Below are 25,880 nucleotides of genomic sequence, written 5' to 3'. Positions count from 1 at the left end.
GTGTGTGTGTGTGTGTGTGTGTGTGTAAACAAAGAAACTGGGACTCAGCAGTAGCACTGAATCAACAACTGTCTTTACACCAAGTTGTTAGCAGGGGTGCTAGTCCTTGTGGGAGAGGTAACCGAAGGGGCAGATGTTTGGGGTTTACTCATTCTGCTGACCAACTTCAGACTCTGAAAAAGCTTTCACAGGTCTCTCTTCAGATCTCCAGAGCCCCTCGTCAACATGCCTCAAACTGGATATCGAGCCTCCCTACTTTCAAGGATTCCATATCACCATGCCCTACTTTTATTGGGTTTTCTGACACAAATAACTACTCACTTGTCCTCAAATCCACTGGCATGGCTGGGTTTTGGCATGAGACACCGACCCTTTCTTCCCACCAACCCAAACCCTGGTCAAGCACCTGGCCAAGCCCTACCTGAACCAAAACACCTGCTCATACCTGTGTGCCCCACACAGAGCTCACTCTGCGAACAGGTTTGTGCACGTATCTCCATGCGACACGTGCAATTGCTTGGTCAGATGCTCTCTGGTTTGGACAGCTAGTTTTCACAGTAAATGTTAGGTGGAAACATTCATTCCTTACTATTAGCTGACACAGAAAGGGTCCTAATTAGATGGAAAAGCCTGACTTTTTCCCATGTCTCACCCTCCATTTGCTCCTCTCAGAATACTATCTTCATCACGGCAAATAGTCATTCAACATGGAGGAGATCAGTCTTGCCCCGAGCATGTGGGTCCCCCCTGAGGCTCAGTATGGGACTGGGATGCGCCCCGGGTCTCAGCAGGGAAGTGACAGCAACCTGTTTTCACAGGGATGATGAACACCAGTCCTCACACTCATATAATCATGCTCAAGTTTGGCTGTTGGCAAGCTACATGTTCCCGGTTCATTACTTCAGTGGAACGTTGTATTTCTAGATTGTTTTCCTGGGATCGTTTATAGGTCAGAAAAAAATTTTAGGTAAAGAGGTTACAAGTAACCGTGCTTTTCTATGCTGCAAAATGTGGCCAGAATAAAATCAAGCTTTCGAGGTGTTAGAGTCATCACAGCATGAGGTATGAGTTTCAGGAGAATCTGAGCATTTCTACCTTTTGTAGTAATTCTACCAGAAAATTTAAGGAATTCCTTACATATTCTAAAGTGCCGTGGGGTCCCTGATAATGTTATCTCTCTTCAGCTGTGAACACCACTCCCCTAAATTTCTCTTCGTAGTGACCAGTGAGCAGTTCAACAGAGACAGCAAATTGTTGGAGGAGGTCATCGAGACCACATGACCACCGGCTGACATGCAAGCTGGACCCACAAAACTCACCATCTCTCATATCCTTGAAATGTACATTCTGCCCCCATTCCCATAGCTGGAGCCATTCCAAGGATGCAACCTTGAGAGAATAATGTGTGGTTGGGAGCATTTGGGTGGTATACACGACCGAACCCAGTTAAGGCCTCTATATAAACTTTTAAGATTCTGGTGGGCACGGTGAGAATGGGGAGTGGGGGGCCAGGCTGTAGAGATCCACTCATCTTGCAACTGCCCAAGAGAAGCCCCCTATGTAAGTTTCCTCGAGTATCAAAACTGCCACCTACCAACGTGAAGTGGTCTGCCCCTTTCTTCAGTGTCTTCTTGTATCCCATGCACGGGGGCCAGGTTCAGATTCAGATAGGGAACTCCCGAGGCTGCAAACCAACACAGACACACCTTCATTTCACATCCGTACTCTCTGACAAATTTCTGCCAAAGGTATAAAAATCAATTGATAAACATTACACTTAAAAGAAAGAAAAATATTTAGCACCTTACAGCTTCGAACTACTTCCCTTCAGGTATTTTTCTCACTGATGAATTTCTAGACAACCTAACAGTTTTACTGCAGAAAGGTTTCCATACATCCCTAGGTCGGCCCATCAGGGTGAAACAGAAAGAGGGAACTGATTAGCGTGTAGGTGCAGTTCTTGGGCAGAAGAGACTAATAATAATGATAAGCCGAAGCCCCAGGTCTCCCAAGGGGACGGCAATGGGAAGGTACAGCAAGGAGCTTGGCGTGGAGTCACTGCTAAAGACCCAGCCTTATGACCCAGGGCACACACTAATGGCCGGAAGCGAACCTCAGACAGTAACAGAATACTAGTCAGCACTGAGCTAATAAATGTCCAGCTGAGTTGGCAGCTGGGGTGACCTGTACAGCCATCCAAAATTTCCCTGGAAGAGCTTACGCTCTTCCTGCCTCCATCTGATGGTTCAGTTACTAGAACAGAAAAGGGCCTGAAGGCTGAAGAATCCGTCTGCTTGTGAGTAGAGATCAGACTCTGGAATGCAGCGGGATAAGGAAACTAAAGCAAAACTTTCCAGCCCAAGCTTCCTGTGCACCTGCTTCGTCTATCCACACTCTCCATGCATTTCCCACACTGATCGGGAGGCTATTTGATTCTCTAAGGTGGTGGACATACAGCATCAAAATAGCTAATCTATGACTTCTTTTAAAAATCAAGTGTGGTAAAACCATTGTAAAAAACAGTTTGGTAACTCCTTCTCGTTATAAACATATACTTAACCACAGGACCTAGCAATTCCACTCCTACGTATTTACTTAATAAGGTAGCTATTATTGCCCCCATTTTATAAACAAGTAAACCAAGGCTCAGTGAAGGTAAGTGACTTGCCAAGGCCACAGCTTTCGTCTGTGGTGGGTGCTGAAATCGAAACCCAGGGGTGCTGTCCCCTCCTCCCTACCAAACCTGGCATCCCATCATGCTATCCCGTCCCATCATGTTATGGTGCCTCCTTAGGAAAAAAAAAATAATTTCAATCCAAGTTTAGCTTAAGAAGGAAGTAGTCAGAAAAATGAAAGGAGACATCCTTTTTAATGCTTCATTATCAAGTAAACCATATTTTTCTGAAGATTTTCATTGTACTGATTTTAACACCATTCACGTTTGTTATTTTATTAAAGCCTGGAAATATTTAATATGCCTAATCAATTTTCTATGATGCTGACTTCATGAAAATGGAGGCTGTACAATCATTACTGGAAGTATTCTGCTCAAGCTTAATGGAGACCAAATTCTCCTTTCAAGACTGGTTTGGGAACAAATAGAACACAGTTACTTGGGTCGATGTCATAAGTTAAACAAGACCTCCCCCCTCCCTCCCGGAAAACAATTTTACATTCACTTGCAATTTGTTTGCTAGCATAATATTATACTGTAGAACCTACCTTCAGTAATTTTACTATCCTCTAGAGAGGTTTATGTTTATGTCTACAGAATAGAGAAATTACTAAAGGTAGGCTATACAGGTCTGTAATATTATGCTAGCAAACAAACAGCAAATGAACACAAAATTGTTTTCTAGGAAAACAACAAAATAATTATACACTTTGATTAATATAAATAGGCCATGATTTTACCTCTAATTTAAGATGGAAACTATCTTAATGATTTATGAAGCCGATGGTTGGTTAGAACAAAAATCTTGATTGCACCAAAGGAATCTTCTACATCCTTTGTAGTAACAACTGGTTAGAATCCAAAGAGAACAGCTGAGAACAGGTGTCTCTATAATGTACTGCATTACTCCTGTTTGAGAGGAAGTAGCTATTATTGAATTTTATTGGAACAGAAATAACTTTCCATTGCAGAAGAGGGTCTTCCTTATATGTGAGTCATTATTTTCAGTAAGTAAAGATTTGACAACTAGATGAATCAAAAACAAGATACCAAACAAAAAAGAGAAATGCCAAAATCTACACAATGATAGACTGGGCTCTATTTAGAATGTCCATAGTCTTAACTTAGCCGTAAATGCTTGTCTGTGATTTCAGGATTTAAGCTAATTTAGCAGGAGCCCAATACAAATCTAGCAACAACTCTTAATAATTTGGCTACCTTCTTGCCTTCCTGTATTTTTTTTTTAATGTTTGTTTATTTTTGAGAGAGAGAGAGAGTGTGTGTGTGTGTGAGTGGGGAAGGGGTGGCAGGGGAGAGGGGAGGGACAGAGGATCCCAAGAGGGCTTGCACTGATAGCACTGAGTCCAATGCAGGGCTGGAACCCACGAACCGTGAGATCATGCCCTGAACCGAAATCAGACACTCAACTGAGCCACCCAGGCACCCTGCCTTCCTGTATTTTTCCATGTCATTATGAAATTCTTAAACTTCCATGAAAAGGCCACTATATTTCCAGTGTATATACTTATATATTTTTTAATTTTTATAACATTTGCACGTGAAAAGCCTGGGTTGATCATTTTTAAATGTTTGCTAAATGTTTTTAAATTCACAGAGCAGTGGGGACTAGGGAAAGCACATACATTATCAGATGCCTTGCAAAGTCAATTCTACCTGGAAGCCCTAGAATGTCATGGCCACTGAGTTGGCTCTATACTTAAATTAAAAGAGATCTGAATTCTGTTAGAGTTCAAGTCAGTCTTTAGCACTAAAGAAGGATACCAGCTCTGTCTGGGAGACCACATATAGCTGAATAACTGAATTTTCCCTCATTTTACTCTGAATTTCTGGTTTCATGTTCATGGATACTGCATTAAAAAAAAAAAAAAAAAGCACATGTTCTCAAGTTCCTGAGAGAGGAGGCGTTAGGTGCTGAACTGAAGGTAGTTATCAATGAAATGTAATTTAGATATTTGAAAGAGGCATTTTTATTCACAAGGAGGTGGGAGGGAATGGGAGTGCATAATAAGGAAAGATAGAAGGAGAATTGGAATACTGCAGAAAACGGAGCCCATACATGTGAATATGACCAACACATATGCTAAATATTATGAGATCAAAAAATAAAATGTTGTGTCTTAGAGTGGAACCTAGACTTTAATAGAGGATTCAGATGAGTGTTTCCTTTTTCTCTTACTCTTACTTAATTGCCTGTGTGGGCTGGGAAGCAATTCCAAAAATAGTTAAAACCCTGCGGGTACTCTTTTACAGATCAATTTACTGATTGTACCTGAGCTTCTGCTGATCAATTCTTACAGAAACATGAAATTTCAATTTCAAACAAGGACAAGTGTTACAAAAGCATTTTCCTATCTGATGAAAATCGTCAGATTTTCCAGTCCTGATTTAAATTTTTTTAATGTTTATTTATTTTTGAGACAGAGAGAGGGAGGGAGAGAGAGAGAGAGAGCAGTCACCGGGGCAGAGAGAGATGGAGACACAGAATCCAAAGCAGGCTCCAGACTCTATGCTGTCAGTACAGAGCCTGATATGGGACTTGAACCCACAAGCCAGGAGATTATCACCTGAGCCAAAGTCGAATGCTTAACTAAGTCACCCAGGCGCCCCCAGTCCTGATTTTATTTACATGTACAAAACGCATTAAAATAGAACAGCAGGCATTTTGATTTAAATAAAACTATTCTAGGGGCGCCTGGGTGGCTCAGTCAGTTGAGCGTCTGACTTCGGCTCAGGTCATGATCTCACAGCTCATGAGTTCGAGCCCCGGGTTGGGCTCTGTGCTGACAGCTCAGAGCCTGGAGCCTGCTTCTGCTTCTGTGTCTCCCTCTCTCTGTGCCCTAACCCATTCGCATTCTGTCTCTGTCTCTCTCAAAAATAAATAAAAATATTAAAAAATATTTTTTAATAAAATAAAACTATTCTAAAATAAGATGGATAATAAAATCCTTTCTCAGGCTTACCTGGTTAATTTTGTAATACTTTTTAAAGTGCTAGCTTACATTAAAATCACAGTATTTCAAGCAATACAGTTTAACACTCTTTTAAATTGGCAAAAATGCAAGCATTACTGATTTGCAAACACAGAGTCAGCATAAGGCTAAATGTGAATAGGATAGCGAGGTCGGCATGTTGTTACAATGTGTAATATGGTAATGGAAGCATTAATAATTCCTTTTAGAATTATCACTGCCTAAATATTGTGTTAGCCTCTTACAGACTATGAGGAGTAGGCAATGCCCACCTCATCTGATGGGCATCTGTTATGCACATGCCAGAAAGAAAGGAAACCCTAGGATCTTTATGGGCTTGCGGAGCTAGAAAAGTCATCCTTATTCATGAGAGAGTGGCCGCTCAGACAACTCGAACAAGTGCTCGAGACAGAACATCCAGTCAGCCCCTCAGAAGCCAGCTTTCTCTCACCCCCTCCTCTACTGAGCCCACTATATTCATGACCCAGACACCTCTCCGTTTCCCCCTCTGCTGCCTCAGCTTACACACAGTCCCTGCTTCCACTGCCTCCTCTGCAAATCAAAATGACCAAAAAAGAGAATCTGACTGAATCCACTGGGTACCATCCAACATGGAGTCTTTCTACTGGGCAGACTCCTCAAACTAGATCATCTCCTAGGCTGGTGAACTCTACATGTAGCCTATTTGGAGAGTTGCTTGGGGCATAAAGACGTGTTGGGTCAACCAGTAAGGGTCATGATAAAAACCAAGTCAAACCAGGGGAGCTCACACGGAAGAAACTGTGAGTGCATAATTAGCGCTCTGTCCTGAGAGTGCCACGGCCTTGTCTCCAGTTCAACTATGCAGAGAACTGCTTTGGAGGACACAAGAAGCAAAGAAAGGTCCCTGCCTTCACCGGGACACTTAGGCATCTTCACAAGGGTTTTGAGTTATCCTCCTGCGTTAGCCTAGAGAACCTTCCTCACTGAGCAACTCAGCTTCCATGACAGATGCTTAAAATTAGCTGTTCGTGTTAAGCTTTCTCTTCCTTGACATTCACATGGGGAAACGCAATACTTTACAAGGAAAACTGCCTCAAGTGTACATCTTCAAGAAAAAAATAAAATATTTTTGTAACTAACATTCTCTAAAATTAAAAAAGTAAGGGGTGTTTGGTGGCTCAGTTGGTTAAACATCCGACTCTTGATTTCAGGTCAGGTCACGATCTTACAGTTCATGAGTTCGAGCCCCACGTTGGGCTCTGGTCTGACAGAGCGGAGCCTGCTTGGGATCCTCTCTCCTCTCTCTCTCTCCTCCTCTCTCACTGTCCCTTCTCCACTTGCACACACGCACTCTTTCTCTCTCTAAATAAAATAAAGTCATTTTAAAAAACAGTAAAAACAAATCTCTTCTCAAGTCACTTAAACATAGCATACTTCAAATCGGCAAATTTGCATGTAGCCAATTGAATAAACATTCCCAGAGAATAAAGTTCACCTCCACTAACAAAACAGACATTTATCCGACTTTACCCCAAGTAATCATCTGGTTGTTTGTTTTATATCCATTTCCACCACTGAACTGTAAGCTCCTTAAGACTGAGAGTGGGGACTCTTATCTCTGCAGCAGCAGGAACCAGTCCAAAGTACATGTTCCATGCAAGTTTCTTGACTGAACGAGCGAAAGTATTAATTACCAGCAGCAGATAACAGAAATGTGTGGCTGATTCACTATTGTGAATTGCACACACCACGTTCATGGGGACTAGCAGATAAAAGTCCCACTCCTGCAGCCGCCAGACAGAATGTCCCGGACAGCAGCTTCCAGGCTTGGACTAAGACGAAGGTGGTGAGTGTCCACCTTCTGTTACAATTGAAGAGCTTGGATCTCTCAGAGCCATCACATCCATTTTATTTAGCATTACTTACAATGCATTCACTTCTGAAAGGCAGGAGGAAAAGGCAAGATCTCTGATATAAAGAGCAAAATCTCTCCAATTTCCGCCGATGGGTCTTTAGAGGTGGGCACAGAGAAGATAAAAGAGGGCCCCTCTACACTGGTGGTGTGAAACCAGTTGAAACAGATGTTGCTACAGGAATCACTTCTACAAAATCAGGGTGTGCTCTCCCGCTAGCAGTTTGAGCTGGTCTCTCCTACGGAGCACTTCCTTAATGGTATGTTGTAGTTTGGCACTTTATGTGATATTACCGTAGGCAATGATGACAATCAGAGTATGGGGGGGGGGGGGGGGGTGCTGGCTGGAACTGCCAGATGGGTTTCTCTCCGATCACGCGGCACGTTAGCAATAGAAATGCCCATGAAATTCTCTGTGGAAAAATCTAGAGGTACCTACCAAGGTCTGTGGCCAATAAGCTACAGAGCAATTAGTTATGCCTATATATTCTTAAACAACCTTGAAGTTCCCCAGCATTTTCAAGATGAGAAGCTAAAAGGCAGACATGGTGGCAACACCAGGAATCTGGCTCAGGTTTCTTTGCTCCCCGGAACATGCTCTGCCCAGGTGATAATGCGTACCTGTGTACAGGATCACAATTATCTGCTGGTACCTCAAGGCATATAATTGCACACTGAATTTAAATCTTCTCTGCTAGTTACATTATTATCTCTCTATTTTAATTTGTTGCAGATAATAGGACTTCAATTAGAAGAGATAGGGGTTTTTTTAAATCATTTTTAAAACAGTCATAAATAGGGTATTACTTTTTACTTTGACAGAGGAACATTGTATCAATTTCAACACAGCACTTAGATATAATCTTTATAAATTCCACCTGCTTTGGGCTCCTGCTTCCACCAAAGTGAGGTAGGAGGGTCTAGATTTTCTGAAGCCATCATGAAAACCAGGAAAAATACATAGAACAATGTTTTTCAAAACTGGTTATCAGTCAGCAAAGGAAAAGGGAAAAAAAAGTGGATCCTTTTTTGTTTTTAAACCATTTATTTAGAATTTTTAAACATATTGAATGGTTTTTTATGAATATAATTTATTGTCAAATTGGCTTACATACAACACCCAGGGCTCATCCCAACAAGTACCCTCCTCAATGCCCATCACCCATTTTCCCCTCTCCCATACTTCCCCCATCCACCCTCAGTTTGTTCTATTTAAGAGTCTCTTATGGTTGGCCTCCCTCCCTCTCTGTAACTTTTTTTTTCCCCTTCCCTTCCCCCATGGTCTTCTGTTAAGTTTCTCAAGATCCACATGAGTGAAAACATTTGATATAGGACAGCGGATCCTTGAGAGGTGAGAAACAAATGAGGTTGAGCCCAGTTTATCCCAGATTATGCTCAAAAAGCTTTTAGGTCAAAGCAGAGAAAGGGGCAACTGAGGAGGATCCTGTTCTAGTCCTTGGGGGAAGACCTAAGGCAGCTGAGTTCATGGGACAGAGTCTGGAAGGGAGAGGGCCTCGCAGCGAGACAGCCCCAGAGATCTGCAGTTGATAGGTACCCAGCACAGCACTGCTCTTACCTACACGAGGAAACTGCCCACGGCAAGATGGTGGGAAGAAGCCATCAGAAATGGAAGTGTATTCTCTTTTCACTTGCCTATATCCTTCTAAAGAACAGTTGGTTCTTTGAATTGGGGAAGGAAGAAAGTATTTTAATAGGATAATAGCAGTAAAGGACAAAAAGACCTCCCCTCCCCATTTAATTTCATTAAGATCACATCTCTAAAGTGAGGTTATTCCTATCTACAATATCATCACTTATTTGTTTTGGATTTTTTGTTTTTTTGTTTCAGGAAAATAATTACAAAGGTAGTATAGACAGTTTCCATACCCCCAGCTTCCCCTACTATTGATATCTTACATTTACTAAGGGGTGATTGTCACAATGAACCAATACTGATATTCTTATTAATTAAAGTTCATATTGTGAGATTTTCCTAATTTTTCCTAATGTCCTTTTTCTGATAGTCACTCATTTGTACTTATGACTCTATTTCAGTGGTGTATGGACAGCAAATTTATCAAATATGTGCTCTTTCAAATGAAAAGCTTTTAATGCTACCTTCATTTGAAAAAAAGAATTACAATTCTGAGTAGAAAATATTAAACTATTTCTAACTTACACTTCCATCTGAAAACTAAATATTCTAAGATATAACAGACTCTTGTCAAAAAGTAGCTTAGAAGGCACTTGGGACTCTGGTAAAGATTTTTGGGACTTGGGTCCCCTTGTCTCAGGGGTTTCCTATTGCTCTAAAGAAAGAATTCAGAAATCTTAGAACCAAGTACTTCAGAGCCCTCTACTGGCTTCTCCTCACCATTGCAACCTCATTTGGGTTCATTTCTAACCCTAGCCAACTCCCTGAAAATACCTTCCTCCCTCAACCATAAAAGCAGGGGCAGCTTTTATGATACCTTGCTAAGGGCCATATATGTGCAATCAATGTCTTAAAGGTGAGAATTTATAAAGTTAGAAGTTTTCTCAATCCTGTTACACATATTCTGACAAACTTGAAAAGTTTAAATGTAATCAGTCAGTAAATAATAACCGATCAGAGCCAAATTCAAGACAGCTAACTCCAAGGATGCATTAAAGGACATTTACTACAGTAAAATTATCATCTCATAGCTTTTGTTTTCAGTTTTAAAAATCAGGAATAGAGGGGCGCCTGAGTGTCAGCCGGTTAAAGCCTCCAGCTTCGGCTCGGGTCATGATCTCATGGTTTGTCGGTTTGAGCCCCGTGTCAAGTTCTGTGTTGACAGCTCAGAGCCTGGAGCCTGCTTCAGATTCTGTGTCTCCCCCTCTCTCTACCCCTCTCCCACTCATGCTCTGTCTCTCTGTCTCAAAAATAAATATTTAAAAGAATTTTTTTTAAATCAGGAATAGAGATTTTGAAAAAAGGAAAAGAAACTTCTTTCAATAGGTGAAGACACTGGGGAAAATTCCTGGGTTAACAACTGGTAATTTAGTCACTTTCTCACTCCATGACATTCAATTTCAAAACACTTTCCTTGGATATCTACCTTCTCTTTTGTTTTAACCTAAGACATCAGAATACATGTTCTAGAACAGAAGTTCTCTTTTGGGCACAAATTGTTAAGATTGGAATCATACCAAGTATCCTTATCAACCACGATGGAATAAAACTACACATCAACAGCAGTAGGGAAACTGGAAAATTCATAAATACACAAGAATTAATAAACAGCATGCACTTGAACAACCACAAGTTCAAGGAAGAAATCACAAGGGAGATTAGAAAATATCTTGAGACAAATCCACAGGCAGACACAACATACCAAAACTTACGGGATGTAGTGAACGCAGAATGAAGAGGGAAGTTCACAGGCATGAACATGTACACCGAAAAAGGAAGGTCTCACATCAACAACATAGCTTTACATCTCAACGAACTAGAGAAAGAACCACTAAACCCAAAATTGGCAGACGGAAGGAAATAAGGATTGACAACAGAGATAAAGTAGAGAATAGAAAAAACCCCACAGGGGTGCCTGGGTGGCTCATTCGGTTAAACATCTGACTTCAGTTCAGGTTATGATCTCACAGTTTGTGAGTTCAAGCCTCGCATCGGACTCTACACTGACAGCTCAGAGCCTGGAGCCTGCTTCAGATTCTGTGTCTCCCTCTCTCTCTACTCCACCTCTGCTCACGCTCTGTCTCTCTCTTGCTCTCTCTCCAAATTAAATAAACATGAAAAAAAATTGTTAGAAAAAAACAAAAGGGCTGGGTTTTGGGAAAGATCAACAAAATTGACAATCCCTCAGCTGGATTAAGAAAACAAGAAAAAAGACTCAAATATGTAAAATCACAAATGAAAGGAGGGGCATTACAACTAATGTCACAGAAATGAAAAGGATCGTAAGCGAATACTATGAACAATTATAGGCCAAAAAACTGGGTAATCTACAAGAAATGATAATTTCCTAGAAATATATAATCTACCAACACTGAATCAAAGAGAGTCTGAACAGACCTATAAATAGTAAAGAGACTGAATCAATAATCAAAAACCTCCCAACAAAGAAAATCCAGGACCAGACGGCTTCACTGCTGAATTCTACCAACGATTCAAAGAAGTAATGCCAACCCTATACCAACACTTCCTAAAAACTGAAGAAATGAAAATACTCCCAAACTGATTTTATAAGGCCAGCATTACCCTGATGTCAAAGCCCAAGAAAGACATAACAAGAAAAAAAAAAAAAAAAAAAAGCTATAGGCCACTATCCCTGATAATATAGATGCAAAAATCCTCAACAAAATACTAGCAAACTGAATTTAACAGTACATTAAAAGGATCAGACACCAGGACTAAATGGGATTTATCCTCAGGAGGCAAGGATGCTTTAATTAACGCAAAAATCAATCAACGCACTATACCACATTAATAGAACGAATAAAAACCACTTAACCATTTCAATCGATGCAGAAAAAGCATCTGACAATACTGAACACACTTTCATGATAAAAACACTCAACAAACTGCAAATAAAGAACTACCTCAACATAATAAAGGTCATATATGAAGAGTCCACAGCTAGCATCACTGAAACCTTTTCCCCTAAGGTCAGAAACAAGGCAAGAATGTGCACATTCACCATTTATATCCAAAATAGTACTGAAGTCCTGGCCAGAGCAATTAGGCAAGAAAGCAAAAGAAAAGCATGTTAATTAAAAAGGAAGAAATAAAAAGATCTATTTGCAATTGACATCATCTTATATGTAAAAAACCCTGAAGAGTATATACACACACACAAAACATGTTAAAATAAATTCAGGAGAATTGCAGGATATGAAATCAACACACTAAAATCAGTTGTGCTTCTACACACTAACAATGAACAATCTGAAAAGGCAATTAACAAAACAAGTTCATTTATAACAGCATCAAAAAGAATAAAATACTAAGAATAAACCTAACCAAAAAGTGAAAGCCTTGTACTCTGAAAGCTACAAAACACTGGGGAAAGAAATTAAAGGCAGCAAAAAAGGGGGAAAGACATCTTATGATCACAGGTTGGAAGATTTAATATAGTTAAGATGTCCAGGGGAGCCTGGGGTGGCTCAGTTGGTGAAGCGTCCAACTCTTGATTTCAGCTCAGGTCATGAGCTCACGGTTCATGAGATCAAGCTCTGCATCAGGCTCTGCGCTGACAGCCTGGAGCCTGCTTGGGATTCTCTATATCTTTCTCTGCCCCTCCCCAACTCACACTCACTTGCACCCTCTCTCTCTCTCTCAAAATAAATAAATATTTTTAAAAAGAAAAAAAAAGATATCCATATTACTCAAAGCAGATTCAACATAATCCCTATCAAAATGACAATGGCATTTTTTTAATGTAAAAATAGAAAATTTCATCTTAAAACACATTTGGAATCTCAAAGGACCTCAAATAGCCAAAAGAATTTTGAAAAAGAAAAAAAAGTTGGAGATCTCACACTTCCTTACTTCAAAATATATTACAAAGCCACAGGAAGCAAACAGTGTAGTACTGGCCTAGGGACAGATACATATATAAATGGGATACAATAAAGAGTTCAGAAATAAACCCTTGCTTATATAGCCAAGTGATCTTCGATAAGGGTGCCAAAATCACTTAATGGGGAAAAGACAGCCTCTTCAACAAATGGTATTAAGAAACCGGATATCCACATGCAAAAGAGTGAAGTAGAACCCTTATTTTGCACCATATAAAAAAGCTCAAAAGGGTTGATAAGACCTAAACATTAAGACCTAAAACTGTGAAGCTAGAAGAAAACAGGGGGAAAGCTTCAAGATACTGAATTTGGCAAAGATTTATTGGTTATGACACCGAAAGCGCAAGCAAAAGGAGACAAACGGGACTACATCAAACTCAAAAACGTTTGTATATCAAAGGACACAATCAACAGATTGAAATGGCAGTCTATGGGATGAGAGACAATACTAACAAATCTTATGCCTGGTAAGGGGTTAACATCCACAACATGTAAGAACTCCTACAACCCAACAACAACAAAAAATCAAGGAGTCCAAATAAAAATGGCAAAAGGACTTGAATAGACATTTCTCCAAAGATAATGTACAAATGATCCACAAGCATATGAAAACATGTTCAACATCACTCATCATGAGAGGAATGCAAATCAAAACCACAATGAGGGGCTCCTGGGTGGCTCAGTGGGTTAAGTGTCTGATTTCCTCAGGTCATGATCTCACGGTTTGTGAGTTCCAGCCCTGCATCGGGCTCTGCCTTGATAGTGCAGAGCCTGCCTGGGATTCTCTCTCTCCCTCTGCCCCACCCCAACTCACAAATGTGCACATATACGCACACACACACACACCCCTCTCTCTCTCTCCCTCAAAAATAAATAATAAAATAAATTTAAAAAAAAAATAAAACAAAACAAAACTTAGAGGGGCACCTGGGTAGCTCAGCTGGTTAAGCATCCAAGTTCGGCTCAGGACATCATCTCGTGGTCCGTAAGTTCAAGCCCCACATCGGGCTCTGTGCTGACAGCTCAGAGCCTGGAGCTTGCTTCGGATTCTGTGTCTCCCTCTCTCTCTGCACCTCCCCTGCTCGTGCTCTGACTCTCAAAAATAAAGAAATTTAAAAACAAAAATTAAAAAAGAAAAAACTTAGAAAAAGCACATGAGATATTATGTCACACTCATTAGGATGGCTACCATCAAAATAAGTATCTAAGTGTTAAAAAAGGATGTGAAGAAATTGGTACCCTTGTATACAGTGGGTGGGACCGTAAAACAGTACGGCTGCTAGGGGAAACAGTGTGGAGGTTCCTCAAAACATTAAAAAAAAATAGAACTGCCTTGTGATCCAGTAATCCCACTTCTCCATATTTATCTACAAGAAGTTTTTAAAAGAATCTTGCACATACATTTGAATTTCCATGTTCGTGATAGCATTATTCACAGCAGCCAAGAGGCAGAAGCAATTCAAAGGTGCACTGATGATGATAAAAGAAATGTGGTGCCTACATACAATGGGATATCATTCAACCTGGAATAGCATTTAACTTAACAGAGGGAGGAAATGCTACAACATGAATGAATCTTGAGGATAGGACACTAAGCAACATAAGCCGGCCCCAGAGAGACAAATCCTGTCTGATTTCTCGTAAAGTACCCGAAGTGGTCAGATTAACGGGAACAGAAAGCAGGATGGTCACGAGAGACCAGGGTGAGCAGGAAGAGTTGTTAAATGGATACAGTTGCAGGCCTGCAAGATGAGTACGTTCTGGGGGTATAATGTGCAACGTGAGTATAGTTAACACCACTAAAGTATAAACTTAAACGCGGTGAAGATGATACATTTGGGATGGTCTTAACCACAGTTTTTAAACGTGGGTTAACAATCTTAACTTTGTTAAGCACTAACCCAGGAATTGTACAAGAAATGAATTTCCAACACAAGACACTTCCTTCAGGTAAGTGGGAACAGAGCACTGGCTGCGAGGTGCCTGCACTGTCTCTTTACCCGCAGGGCAGAGGCGGGGCCGCAGGAGCTGACGCGCGGTGACGCTGTGCCCCGGGGGAGCCCAGGCGCGGTGAAGGGGAGCGCGCTTCCACAGCTGCGAGCTTGCAGCACAGCGGATCCACCGCAGGCAGGCGGGTCGTGTCTGAACACGTCTGCGAGCAGCCAACAGCTGAGAGCCTGCCAGAGAGGCGAATTCGGCCCTCCCTGGCTTTCCTGAGCGTCCCGCCAGGAAAACGGAAAGGAGGACAGAAGAGGCGAGGCCATTAGTGGTAGACGCAAACACACAGATTTAAGACCCCCTTTCTGAGACTTAAGAAGGAAGGGCTATTTACTAGTGAAAGACTTAAATTCTCCAGGGGGAAAAATGATGGGGAAGAGAATGAACAGAAGGCAACGCTTTGAGGCCAGAGGCCAGGGGGGAGGGGCGAGATTTGGGCCCCAAACTCCATCTCCCCTTGTTAATTTCCTGAAGCCGATTCAAAACAAACTTAAGTTGATTCTCAGTTTATTGTAAGTCTTCTTTATTTATAGTATGTCTCCAAAAGGTCAAGGCAGTTTTATCTCTTAAATAACATGTCAATCATATAAAACAGCTAGAACCAAGGTAGAGAAATATATACAATATAATACAGTAAGTATTTTCAATATTGTTAATTGAATTTTTCATATTAAATTAAGAGGATATTGTGATTTACAATGTCATTTCTCTAGTTAAAATTAAACCTGTCAAAAGGCATAATGTACATTTTTTACAAAAACAGCACAGCAGCATTAATAAAACTGCTCATGATTGTAATCTTTATTTTTCTATAATACACTGCACCCGTGTTACAAAAACAAACAAAAAGGCATTGCACTAGATGGTCTGAATACTGCATAAGTCAGTATGTTAACACTTGAGGAATAATGAATGGCCTGACCTGTTTCCCCACCAGGCTCATTCACAACAGTTTCACTCTGCTAGCTAAGCAAACTTTCTACAGGTAGGTTACTTTTCCTTGGCAGTTTTATACAAGCCCACTGCTAATGGGTAAAATGCCAAGGAGACACTGATGCCACCAAAACCAATACGACCCTATTTACAAAACCCAATAAAAGCCAAGGCTAGAAAAGCACTCACAACTGGATCAAGAAAAAAATTATAAGCAGCATATTTTGTAGGAAATTTTAAATGTCTAGAAATTTAAATTATTCAACAGACTACAAAAGGGCTTGCAATAGCTGGTTCCCCTTATTTTTCTCAGGCTTGGGTAAGAAAAAAGGAAATCCTTTTTATTTTTCCATAAAGTTTTGATGGCATCAACAACCTTCACATTTATAAATAGTATTTTTATACAATGCAACACATTCACATAGTTTTCTTGTGCTACTATCAGTTATTCTTAGGATTCATATTTTATTCTAAGGAAGAAAGTACTCTGGTATCTTCCTCAGTCGTAACTTTCCAACATTGACATCCTCCAAGCCTCGAAAGGGAATTCAAGAGAGGCGAGCAGTCATTCAATGCTTACCACTGAAGAGCATGCTATTTGGAACACCTTATATATATATATGTATATATATATGGTAGTGGCCTCAACAAAAGCAGCAAGGGCTGAGGATATAGTTCTACCACTCATGACAAATTAATTTCCCTTGCATTAAGACAGTTTTAAAAGGACAGGTCACCCTTGCAAGGCAGCAAGTATTGCTTCAAGATTATATTATCCTGGAATTTTTTTAGCCACAGAATTATCTAAGAGGCAGCAGTGCTTTAAAAAATAATCTTTCAAGTCATGAGCAAGCCAAACAAAATCAACGTGACATATTATTATCAGGAGTTATTCCAGTGAAGGATCCAAGCTACACATACACATAGTGTTGAGACTAAAACTGAGAAACGACCTGATTACAGCTGAGGGAAGATACCTTGTGGAGGTGTGCATGACTGAGGGTGCAGGGAACGGACAAGATAAATACTCCCAAGTATCCTGACAGAAAAAAAGAACAGAGACAAAATGTGTTTACATTCAGAATGAGATCCACGATCCATTGTTCCTGGACTCACAAGAAGTTAACAATGTTCCAATGTTTCTCTTGCAGGACGCAGTCCTTTTCTCCTCTAAAACCACCAGTGTTCTGTGTGTTTTCAAAAGGCACACCCAGGTTTTTGTGTTTTTGTTTTTTTTTTAAGCTTATCATCAGTTTTAAGTCCTTGGCCAACTTGTTTCTAGTTCAAAAGAAACCACGTTTCCAATAAGCACCAAACACTAAACTACTGTTTTCATTCTCTAAAGCAAACTTTCCAAAATGTTCCTATTTCACATACTTTTAAGTCTCTGTAACCGGAATGTACCCAGATTCCTTTTTCTGGTTTCATGAAAGTTACAATAGAAATGTGCTCTTACAGGAAAGCCTGAAAAGAATAGAACTTTATATAAAACTTTATAAATCCCCCAAGTATCCTTGTTAGGGAAAGAAGCCACGAGGAAATATTTGACGTTCTGTTATTTCCCCAAAGATAGTTAGTTTAGTACTCTATCTGATCATATTTTAAAACAAACAAAACTCTATTAAACAAGAAGTTCCTTACTACAAATATTTTATCTCTTAACATTTCTCAATAATCAGAACTGGCCTAGAAACTGGCACAGAAAGTTAAGAAACAGGGATGTCCACACTAGAAACCTCTTAGTTTTATAGATGCCACTTAAATTGCTATCTGTATTGAAAAAGACACTTTACCTTTACAAAAAACAAGCAAGTGCCTACCTTTCACCCAATTTCTTGGATAAGGTCTAATTCATTTTTTACATTAAAAAAATCCTTAGTAATTCTCCCTTTGGGAATTTAGTCACTATAGACTCATTTACTATTTCCCTGAAAGTGGAGGAAAACCTACAAGATGAGCAGGTGCAGATAAGTGTAGTTGAACATATTAATTGCAAAAAAGTTACAAACAAGCTTAGAAAACAGCTCCAAAAGAAGGCTTCGAGTTAATAGCTATAGTCTCCTGTCATCCACAGAGAAGAGAGAAGCTAAAAAACATCAAGCATACTGAAAACCAGAGCAAGATAAGAACACACAACAGGGTTCCCAATTTAAGTCAAATTCTTCAATAAAACAAGAACAGATTGTGTCAATCTGTTTGACTGGCCATTAATAGTATAATTTGGAATTTTGTAAAGATTTCATAAATGCTGATAATACATAACATTACATTGTCACATAAGAAACACAAAGTCACCAGCTCTACAAATGCTTTCTAAGTAAAGAATACGTCCAACATGATGCCAGGAAACTCACAATCTAGGAGACGTTATTTTCTTAACAGGATTGTTAACAAGTCTGACAACCCGTTTTTTACCCTATCTCATCTCTGACCACACATTTGTCCTTAATCCTTTGAAATGGGTCTATATTCCCGCTTAAGTGGAAAAATGTTCATGCAACCACCCCGCCTAAGGACAGCTAATTTGTAGGTATCAAAACCAAAGTGCAAATCCATGGAGTTTTAACACTTCAGGTACACGGAGCCCACACAACCACAGAACGGAAAGGCCTTGGCATACTGTGGAGAATGTGATGAAGAAATAAAACATGTAGCTTATTTTTGGTCCTTTGTTCCAGGCACCTTTTCACTCATGGTCTATGTCAGCAGTTCAGACCTAAGCCTGTCCAGTGGTCTGGTACCATCAGGAAGTACTTGTCCATTGCTTCACAAAATCTAGTCCTGTACAACTCTGGAGAAACCACGGTGGGCATTTTACCTGAGATTATGAAAAGAGCAAAGGGAAAAGGCTGTTACATAGTTGATCAACAACTGATCTGAACAGCTATGTTCTTTCACGAAAACTGCCATAAAGACACACACACCACAGCAGTCTCAGAAAGGACAGAGGGGTGTTCACTGTGCCCCATGACATGGGACAGGTCCTTCCTGCTAGGGGGTTCCATTTTAAAAGACTGGCTCTTGCCTAGAGATGCGAAATGTTTGAAAGCACAAATGGAGCTGGCAGTGCTCAGAGAACTTTGAAGATTGAAGCGTTAATTAGAGACAACCTCTTATTCAGAATCTATAGCCTTTTTTGGGTAACTTCTCAACTTGAGAACCCTTGGCAACTTAACACAAATTTAAAACCAATTATTCCCCCACCTACGCAATTCCCTTTATTATTTGATCATCTGGGAAATGATAAAATCAGAGATAACCACTTACTTTTTTAGAATTTAAAAAAGTACCCACTTTTTATTTCTGGGGTTTTTAATTTTTTTTTTTTTTTTTTTTATTTTAGAGAAAGAGCGAGCATGAGCAGGGAGAGGAGCGGGAAGAGAAAGGGAGGGAGGGAGGCAGCGGGGGGTGGGGAGAGAAGGAGAGAGAGAGGAAGAAAGAGGAAGAGAGAGAGAGAGAGAGAGAGAGAGAGGGAGAGAACCTTAAGGAGGCTCCATCCATGCTCAGCACAGAGCCTGCCACAGGACTTGATCCTACAACCCTGGGATCATGACGTGAGCCGAAATCAAGAGTCAGATGCTTGGGGCGTTTGGGTGGCTCAGTCAGTTGAGCATCCGACTTCGGCTCAGGTCAAGACCTCATGGTTCGGGAATTCGAGCCCCGCATCAGGCACTGTGCTGACAGCTCAGAGCCTGGAGCCTGGAGCTGGCTTCCAATTCCGTGTTTCCCTCTCTCTCTGCCCCTCCCTGCTCGTGCTCTGTCTCTCAAAAATAAATAAACGTTAGAAAAGTTTTTTTTTAAAAAAAGAGTCAGATGCTCAACCAACTGAGGCCACCCAGGTGCCCCAAAAAAGTATCCATTTTTTAAATGTTAACTGATAAGGAAGGCAGAAGAACAGTTTAAAGAATAAACAAAAATTCTGCTCACCTTGTCCCCCTAAAATTCCTGTTGATTTCACAACCATCTCAAGCTTTTTGTCCCATGTAAATGTTCGAATATAATCTGTTACAGGAGGCAATATTGGCAGTAAAGCTACGTTAGTAAGTGTGAGAAAATAACGACAGGAATTACTATTACTTCTACCATGTTTACTGAGTGCTAACAATACTGCCAGATGCTGTCCCCAAGGTTTGTCTCCATATTAATTCATTCAATCCTCATTACAATTTCACAGCGCTTCATTTACAAGTAACTTTTTCAATACAGATCGTTTTTGGTAAAGATAATGAAAATGAAAATGAGGACACTGAATAGAAGGTAACTAGAATTTAAAAGCTATTGATTGTGAATTTTCAAGTGTAAGTTGGTGAAAATATTTAACAAGCTATTACGAGACCAGGCTGAGTATAATCTTCAAATATACTCTGGCTTCAATCATGAACTAGAAGGTATGCTTGCCGACTTACCTATAATTCCGACTACCAGCTCATTGCTGGTATCATCTCGTCCAACCAGCAAAGAATAATCTATAATGAGGTGGCTAGAAAGGAAGTGGGAATCACTACGGATCGAGGCTCTCAGCACGGCTTTGGAATGAGAACGGATATACAGGGGGTTGTCTCGAACCATCTTTAAGAGATTTTCATCCAGCAGGACTACATCACAGCTCTCTTTCCCAGTATCAGTTTTTACATTTCTATTCCTAAGTGAACCCTTCAAATCAAAAACCTAGCAGAAAGGAAATTCTCTGTTATTTATGCATGAGGTGTGCAATGAATTAATGTAATTAAATTGGAAATGCAGAAAGACTCTTTACAGCCCATACCATTATATACACTGTTAAATTTAATTTTAAAACTTAATCATAACTTATAGAAGCCATTAAATGCATGCATTATAACTGTTCAATACATAAAATAAATGGTGATATGATTCATCATTGAAAATTAATACCTAGGTAGTCAACTACTCAAACATTTCAGAAATACACTAACACACTTAATCAACTTTAAGAAACATTAACAAATAACTCCAAAAGTATATCACTGAATTGTAAAGCAGTTAAAATACAGATGCAAACAGTCTTAGGAAACTTACGGCTTTGATACCAAAACCCTATGCAATACTTACGGCAATGTAGAAGCAACAGCAGGTCTCTAGAAATTTTGGGGTAGTAAAAGCCATACACGCAAAGGTCAGGGGACTTAGGTCCTAGATCAGTGCAACATGAAGTGTATTCTGCAGACTAATGCTAGTCAATTGTTGCTGGCTCATGACAACATAAGGAGCTAGTGCTAGAATGTGAAACAGTTGCATCATTAAGCACACTGTTCATTCAGCACAGCACCACACTCTCAATGAAGAAAGCAGTGCATTGAATTATATTCTAGTATAAGCTCCTTACCTCACCAGACTAGGGACAAACAGTTCAAGGACCAACACTCTTGAAAGGTACTTTTCTAGAATCTAAAACAACTTGAGTTCTGGTAGTATCTGTGTGACTGTCAAAAAGTTAAATTTTTCTGGGTCTTAGTTTCTTCAAAACAGAGATGATGGAAACAGATCTGCCTTCTAATTCTGTAATTCTGTGTTTCTACGATATTGGAGAGGTTAAATTTTAGGACCCATCTACAATATTCCTCTTTATTCTTTCCTACAGGGTTCAACAATTCCAAAGTTAAAATTGGCCTAGCGGGGCGCCTGGGTGGCGCAGTCGGTTAAGCGTCCGACTTCAGCCAGGTCACGATCTCGCGGTCCGTGAGTTCGAGCCCCGCGTCAGGCTCTGGGCTGATGGCTCAGAGCCTGGAGCCTGTTTCCGAGTCTGTGTCTCCCTCTCTCTCTGCCCCTCCCCCGTTCATGCTCTGTCTCTCTCTGTCCCAAAAAATAAAAAAAAAAATTAAAAAAAAAATAATAATAAAATAAAATAAAATTGGCCTAGCAACAAAGGCTTAATACTATTAAATAAGATGTTATTCTCTAACTCCTTATAATCTGGAACCAGAAGTGCCAAAGTTTCCAGTAGCTAAGTGGCTTGCATAGTTCAATATCCTTACCTGTGCCATCTTTCTCCCATAGAAAAGATTTTCCATGACAAGGAGATCTAACTTCTTCTCAGTATTGTTCTGAGAATTCTTATAACCAATTCTGTAAACTCCAAGAATTTTGGCCAATGCAGTGGGCCTCTGATCAAGAAAAAAAAAAATGAAAGTCAACTCTTATCAAAAATAATTATTTGTAATTTAATACCCATATCTGGATTATCCATGTAATATCCAAACTAATGTTCTATTAATAGGACCAGAGGGCCTTGAAAGAAACTTAAACCCTTGAATCTCAGAAGCAAGTGAAAAGTAAAACAGCAATGCCAATAAAAACATTAATGATCCTTAATATTTGCCCAAAGGCTTTACAATTTCTCAAATCACAAATTTTACTATGACATATAATTTCCTCTAAAATATGCAATAAACCATAAGTGAAAAACAATCTATGTGACTCCCTTATACACTCACTGGGAAGATCATGGCTAAATGTCAAGTGGGCAAACCTTGAACCACTGGTTGCCTCTCTCTCTACCTAAGGATCCATACACCTGTATTAACAAACACTTCTAGTTTCTGTCTTAACAAAATTACAAATTCTAATGTGCAGTCATTAGCATTCAATCTTAATGTTTCTACACACACACACACACACACACACACACACACACACACACACACACTAAATGCAACCTGCTTAAGATCTCTTGGTTCCTGGCTGGCAAAGGTAGGAAAGAGGGTTTGAAATGACTACATTCTCTCACACTTTAATAACATAACAGAGATCCAGTCATGTCCTGTCCCTATTTTAGCATGGAAAAGACTGCCATTGGGATGAATTCTCAGGATGTGAAAAAGCCCAGAAAACTCTAATTAAGGACCAAGGTTTGGGATTTCTACCTTTTGTTGAACAGCATTTGTAATATAATTGAAGTAGTGTGGTGCGAAGTCAAGGAAAGACTGGACTTCCAGACGAGGCATCTGCTTCAAAATGAATCTATCATCTAAAGGGTAGAAGTGTCATATGTGTTTATTCAGTCACAGTATTTCCTGAGGTAATCTATAATAAATCATTCCAAAGATCCCAAATGATTTGTTTGCTTCATAGCTTTAAGGGATATTTTCTAATGTCAAGAGAAAATTTTAATCAGAATATAGTTCTCAATGGGGCGCCTGGGGTGGCTCAGTTGGTTAAGCATCTGAAGTGAGCTCAGGTCATGATCTCACAGTTCGTGAGTTCGAGCCCCGCAGCAGGCTCTCGGCTGTCAGCACAGAGCCCACTTTGGATCCTCTGTCTCCCTCTCTCAGTCTCTCAAAAATAAATAAATAAACAAACAAACAAACAAATAAATAAATAAAAGAATATAGTTCTCAAGTAATTGAGGGCTCAACAGGTTCCTGAGGATTTATGTAGTCAAGAACCACACCTAAATTCATAACTAGATACTAAGTAAAACTACTTACTGAGTGCTAACTACTAAGTAAAATTTTATAAACTCCTTTGTTAACAGTGCAGTAAGTCACAGTTATGAAGGCTTGTATCAAGCAACATTCCTCCTGCGGCCTTTTCTCAAATAATTTTGCTCCCAGAGTATGGAGAATGGAACATAAAGTACAAACGGTCATCACCTTCTATAATACCTCTGCAGGTGAAGAACCTGGCCTTCCGATTTTCAAGTTAAGTATTTGTATTTTTATCTTTCTCTCACCAGCTCTGAGGTACCCCTTTTGACTCTTCTAGAAATTCTCTGTTACTATTTACATTTGGAGAAGTCAGGACCAGATCAGAGTTTAGCAAGGATCGGATCAATGTCTGTCTCTAAATACACACCACACATATGTACACTCTTAAAAATTATTACATCCTTTCAACCATAAAAAAAGAAACCCTTGCTTGACGACTGGCAGTATCATACAACCTCAATTTAAGTGAGTCCTAAATTATCTGAGGGCAAAAGATAGCTACTACTCAGTCAGTAGAAGATAAAAAGACTTCCCTTCCGTGGCATAGAAGGCAGCTCCTGATTTGCCCCCACGGGCCTGCCAGGGCGACGAGTGGGAAAGGGAACGAATGAAATCTTCTTCACTGCTCCCCAGAATCACCTCACGCATCTTATGAAACTCTCCCGCATAGTAGAGCCGACAGTAAAACTTGGCATTCGCGTCAGAAAATTCTATAAACAGAAGTGTTAAAGATAAAAGGGGGGTGAGGGGCTTTTATGAGCCAAAAATCTCTCTTCCTTCTTGCTCACTCCCACCACCAGCAAATGCAACCATTTGATTTTCTTCATGACGGCATTTCTCACGCCACATCTACATCCCTGTTTATCACAGTTCTGTTAAAGTAACCCTCAAGGAAAATTAAAATGCACCTTATGACCTTACAGAAAAATCAAACATGAAATAAGACCCATTTCTAACTTTATAGGTTACTGTATTTTCCTCATTGTGCTTTTACATCTTAAATTTTACTACATATTCTGATGATACGTTTCTGGCACACACACACACACACACACACACACACACACACACACACACAAAATGCTAGACACCTGGTCATGGCTATAGCTCTAGACTACATAATAATTACTTAAACGTTAGAAATCAAATCATTATAAATTAAATTATAATTTAAACTAAGCTTCTTTATAAACTAAATAATGTTTATTTTATAAACTAAATCTAGATTAAATAAAGCTTATGTCAGGACACAGACTTAATATTTATTCTAAGAAACAGGATATTTATCTAGTATAAAACTAGAAGCCTTAAATAACAGTTTTCTCAATTACAGTCCCCGTCCCTGCACCATCAGTATTTTATCTCTTACTTACGTAGCTCCACGTGAGGATTTATGAGTTGTTTCTTTTGTGTATCTCCTCCATCTACCTCATCTACAAGGTTTAATATCATTAGTTAAGCCAAAGTTTTAAATGGGTTACCAGTTCATTTTGTTTCCCCCACCCCCACCCCCAGCATAATAATAAAAACTAACAAGTCAACCCCCTGTTATCCTGGTCAAATCACTCTCAAGCAAGTATTATATGTACAATTAAGCTTGTGTAGACTATTACAAAAATATAGGTACCTTTGGAAACATCAATTTTCATGTGAAAAATAGAGAAATTCAGGTTGAAGAATAATTTTCTTGTATTTGATGCCTCTGATAGTAATATACTAACTCTGCTCTTACATCAAGTTTCCATTACTTCTTTCTCAGTTTACGACTGTCTTCCCTGTGTGTGGAATAATGCTTCTCCAATAGCCTGAGATGCTTTTTTTTTTTTTTTGATGGATAATCTTTTTTTAATTTTAACTCCAGTGTAGTTAATATATAGTGTTATATTACAGTTGTACAATACAGTGATTCAACAATTACATTACACAGTGCTCATCATGATAAATACACTCTTTAATCCCCCTCTCCTATTTCACCCATCCTCACACCCACCTCCCTTCTGGTAACCATCAGTTTGTTCTCTATAGTTAAGAGTGTTTGCCTTTTTTCTTTCTTTCTTAATTTGTTTTCTTAAATTCCACATGTGAGTGAAATCATATGGTACTTGACTTTCTCTGATTTATTTCACTTAGGATGATAACCTCTACATTCATCCATGTTTTTGCAATATATACATATATAAATGGTATAGATGCTACTTCTTTATACATTCATCTGTTGATGAACACTGAGCTACTTCCATAATTTGGCTATTGTAAATAATGCTGCAATAAACATAGGGGAGAATATATCTTTTAAAGTTAGTGTTTTTGTATTTATTTTATTTATTTTTTTATTTTTTAAAATTTACATCCAAATTAGTTAGCATACAGTGAAGCAATGATTTCAGGAG

At 39.5% G+C, this 25,880-nt stretch overlaps 2 protein-coding genes across 15 annotated transcripts in view; both read right to left on the bottom strand.

Annotated features, from left to right (window-relative positions):
• Positions 1-14,085, bottom strand: part of PTH2R (parathyroid hormone 2 receptor) — a 128,912-nt gene extending 114,827 nt beyond the window's left edge. For 2 of the 4 annotated variants that reach the window (XM_045034410.1, XM_003991086.6), the window contains exons 1-2: positions 3,415-3,953; positions 1,595-1,684 (exon numbers count right to left, since the gene is read on the bottom strand). In XM_045034410.1, coding sequence (XP_044890345.1) covers positions 1,595-1,642 — 48 coding nt within the window. In that variant the 5' untranslated portion in view covers positions 1,643-1,684; positions 3,415-3,953. Of the gene's footprint in view, positions 1-1,594; positions 3,390-3,414; positions 3,954-14,041 lie in introns of those variants that run through there. The other 2 variants (XM_045034412.1, XM_045034411.1) reach the window with 2 other exon arrangements.
• Positions 14,086-15,614: 1,529 nt separating this feature from the next.
• The window catches only part of PIKFYVE (phosphoinositide kinase, FYVE-type zinc finger containing), an 87,835-nt gene continuing 77,569 nt past the window's right edge, over positions 15,615-25,880 (bottom strand). For all 11 annotated transcript variants that reach the window (XM_019838563.3, XM_019838561.2, XM_045034404.1 and 8 more), the window contains 7 exons: positions 24,864-24,923; positions 24,024-24,200; positions 22,927-23,030; positions 22,039-22,167; positions 20,452-20,713; positions 19,973-20,047; positions 15,615-18,863 (listed from right to left, as the gene is read on the bottom strand). In XM_019838563.3, coding sequence (XP_019694122.2) covers positions 18,748-18,863; positions 19,973-20,047; positions 20,452-20,713; positions 22,039-22,167; positions 22,927-23,030; positions 24,024-24,200; positions 24,864-24,923 — 923 coding nt within the window. In that variant the 3' untranslated portion in view covers positions 15,615-18,747. The remainder of the gene's footprint in view (positions 18,864-19,972; positions 20,048-20,451; positions 20,714-22,038; positions 22,168-22,926; positions 23,031-24,023; positions 24,201-24,863; positions 24,924-25,880) is intronic.

This window comes from Felis catus, chromosome C1 (genome assembly GCF_018350175.1).
Source record: "Felis catus isolate Fca126 chromosome C1, F.catus_Fca126_mat1.0, whole genome shotgun sequence".
Classification (NCBI taxonomy): Eukaryota; Metazoa; Chordata; class Mammalia; order Carnivora; family Felidae; genus Felis; species Felis catus.
This window is presented reverse-complemented; position numbering and strand designations above follow the sequence as displayed.